Source organism: Micrasema longulum, unplaced genomic scaffold, assembly GCF_059751315.1.
Source record: "Micrasema longulum isolate JH-2025_06_02 unplaced genomic scaffold, ASM5975131v1 h1tg001218l, whole genome shotgun sequence".
Classification (NCBI taxonomy): domain Eukaryota; kingdom Metazoa; phylum Arthropoda; class Insecta; order Trichoptera; family Brachycentridae; genus Micrasema; species Micrasema longulum.
Genome location: NW_028278405.1, coordinates 131,609 through 135,152, shown reverse-complemented (window position 1 = coordinate 135,152; position 3,544 = coordinate 131,609). Strand labels below are relative to the sequence as shown.

Below are 3,544 nucleotides of genomic sequence, written 5' to 3'. Positions count from 1 at the left end.
TATAAATTAATAATTAATATAAATTAGAAACGAATTTAGTGTTGAAATATAATCAACACCGACTGACATACTCGAACTGTGCCAGATCTAGATCGAGGAAAAAAGACCTCAAATCGATCTGACTAATATTTTGACAATATATTACGTGTTTAAATTGATTAAATTTATTAATTGCGAGTACTTACCTGTATTAACTCCGTTATTTTTGACAAAGACTAAAAATGTCTCGACAAATTAAAAAAAACTTACGAACCTTCAATTTATGAGCACAAATGGATTTGTCGTAATTTGTATAATGGCGTCTTTTGAGTTTTTACAGGTGACGCAATATATTTAATTGCCAATTTAGTAGCTCACAATAAAAAATAAACATACATTTTTAAAAACGAAACATCTCGCGGGTCGCATGTTTGACGTTTGCCAGATTTACAAGGTTAGTTTATTTGAATGCTGTGCGCATGTGTGGTTTTAACGATACCTATTACGAGATTCGTTCAGGATACCAAAATGATTTTAACGAGGTAGAGAGGCCCACGAGAGTGGTTCAGAATACCACCCCTGATGGAGTTGACAGAAGTCGCCAGTGTATAAAATTTGACATTCCATAGATCCGTGGAATTGTAGAATAATCGCACATGTTGGTCGCATGTTGACAGTTGTCAACCTCAATTTATTTGGCGTACCTAATAATAAAGTTCATTAATATTTTTTTATAAATTAATATCCGGTGTATATTTCCATTTAACTTAAAGTGTCTCGTAAGAATAGTAAAGATAACTTAGATGATTAAAAATGTCTTTCTTTCTCAAAGGAAAACCGAGAAAAGCTCCGAAAAGAAAATTCGATAAGAAAGTCAAAACTTCCGGGAAAGTTTCGAAGCACACAGTTCCCGATGCAGACGAGGAGAATGATAACGAATCGATCGATAGCGATTTAGAATTTAACGATGCGCCGGATCGGTCCGAATCTGAAGGGGAATTCGAAACCGCGCAGGAAAAGAAAGTGAGACTCGCCAAGAAATATCTCGAGGAAATCGCTAGAGAGGAACAGGATCGGAATGAAACGGAAGAGTTAGACGAGGCGGCCGTGAGTCGCCGCCTCAAAGAGGACTATCTAGAGCAGCAAGGGCGGCTGTTCAAGAGCGTGGCCGACTCGTGTTCCGTCCCTCTGCCCGAAGAGGTCGCCGTACTGCGTTGCAAAGAGAACCGCCTGTCCATCACGTGCGTGTGCGTCACCGGCGACGGGCGCTGGCTGTACTCGGGCAGCAAGTGCGCCGCCATCGTGCAGTGGTCCCTGCCGGACAGGAAGAAGTTGCGCTCCGTGTGCTACAGGAAAGGCTCCGGGGGCAGCGCGCAGTTCGAGTGCCACCGGACCCCCGTGGCGGCGCTGGCCGTGACAAGCGACGGCAGGTTCCTGGCGTCGTGCGAGCGCTCCCGCGACATCCAGGTGTGGGCCGCGCCCGACCTGCGCCACCTGCACACCTTCCGCGGCCACCGCGGGCTCGTCACGGACCTCGCCTTCCGCCGCGACGCGCACCAGCTGTTCTCCGCCAGCGAGGACCGCTCCGTGAAGGTGTGGTCCCTGGACGAGATGGCCTACAGCGAGACGCTGTTCGGGCACCAGGCGCCCGTCACGGCGCTGGATGCGCTGTCCCGCGAGCGCGCCGTGAGCGCCGGGGGCCGCGACTGCACCCTGCGAGTGTGGAAGGTCGCGGAGGAGTCCCAGCTCGTGTTCAACGGACCCGACGGGGCCAGCATCGACGGCGTGAAGCTGCTGGACGACGAGCACTTCGCATCATGCGCCGACGACGGCTCGCTGAGTGTGTGGAGCGGCGGCAGGAAGAAGGCGCTGTGCACGGTGCCGGCGGCGCACGGCGTGTGGCCGGACGGGCGCGCGCGTGGCGTGAGCGCGTTGGCGGCGCTGCGCGGCGCGGACCTGCTGGCGTCGGGGGCCAGTGACGGCGCCGTCCGCGTGTGGCGTGTGGGCGGGGGGCGCCGGGGTCTCACCCCTCTGCTGGAACTCCCCGTGCCGGGCTCCGTCAATAGCCTGCAGTTCTCCCCGGACGGGCGCAGCCTCGTGGCGGGGGTGGGACAGGAGCACAAGCTCGCTCGCTGGTGGAAGATAGACGGTGCCAAAAATGCCATTTACATTATTCCAATTAGAAAGTCATGAGACTCCTACGTAGCGTGTTAAGAGTTTTATTAATGTGGACTATTAATTATATTATAGGTGAAGAGATTTTTGCAGAGTCATAAAATCAATGCGGTACAGCTTGTTTGTATGGTGTTTTATATTTTTCTTTCATTGGATAGAACTCTTGTAGGTATTGCGATCGTTTAATATTTAGACAAATCACTTGTGTGAAGATTATGCAGCCATTCTCGGAAGCACATCCCGTTTTTCGTTTGTCGAGGTTCTAACATTGTTAAAAACAAGGAGAATCAATCACAGAGTGAGAGTGCTTCAAATATTTATTGTTAAGAGTTTTATACTTTAAAAAGTTCTTCTAAAACTAAGAAAACTTAATTAAATATAATTCCTAGTTCATGGATAATTATGTATTTCCAGTGAAGTATACTTATTGTTATAAATGACATTTGATTGATAGGAGTGTTCTATTGTAAATTGTTAAGTGTATCACCTACTGGGTTTATTTTAATAATAAATTATTACAATAAACCAATATTGCGTTTTTTCTTATTTTAATTTTTTATATAATCCTGTAAAATATGTAATGTAATAGATATTCATTTTATTATGAATGGCATAATAGGATTAAATTATTTTACTACTGCTACCATCACGCTATTTCGATACAGTAGGCAGAGACAATGGACCTGTCCTATCCTGGAATACATTTCCAGCTTCTTCTGCATTCATACATCTTGTCATACATGCCCTTCGGTTTTGCCTGCTTTTGACATGACCAGACTTAAGATTTTGGTTTATCTGATCATGCCACGTCTTCCTTGGTCGTCCTCGTCTCACGTTACCAATCATTTTCTCCATATATACTTGTTTTACCATTCTTTCATTGTCCATTTGTTCTACATGAGCAAACCATCTCAGAGACCCTTTCTTAATCTTATCAATTATACCTGACTCAGATTTACACTCGCCTGATTTCATCATTCGTAACCCTGAATACATTAATAAATATATTTGCTTGCTCGCTATGTCAGATAAAATATATAAAATTGTTAGTATTAAAACTAAAGGCGATTATGCCTAATTAAATTAGGTTAAAAATCAATAAGTTTTCTTTCTTCTATTCTTCATACATTCAGGCACCTTATTGTACAATTTTAATCTTTTATACATTTTTTTGTTTCTGTTTAATCTTTTTACCGTCGATATAGAGGCGGACTTATCTCAACTTGAAACACTAATCCGCGGATGCCTGATGCTGATGTCCGCAACACCCCCGGTTCAACCCTTCGACCTCTGTACCTCTCAGTTTCATCCATCAGTTTGTGACCATTGGACCACAAAGCTGTTTAAATTACAATGTAGGAGAATATGGGAAGGGTGCAATGGAAAAAAG

At 44.9% G+C, this 3,544-nt stretch overlaps 1 protein-coding gene across 1 annotated transcript; it reads left to right on the top strand.

The window, feature by feature from the left end:
• Positions 1-610: 610 nt before the first annotated feature.
• LOC148276422 (U3 small nucleolar RNA-interacting protein 2-like) lies at positions 611-2,683 on the top strand. The gene has a single exon (XM_088234270.1). It carries the CDS (start codon positions 793-795, stop codon positions 2,170-2,172), a length of 1,380 nt encoding a protein of 459 aa, XP_088090396.1. The 5' UTR covers positions 611-792; the 3' UTR covers positions 2,173-2,683.
• Positions 2,684-3,544: the final 861 nt, after the last annotated feature.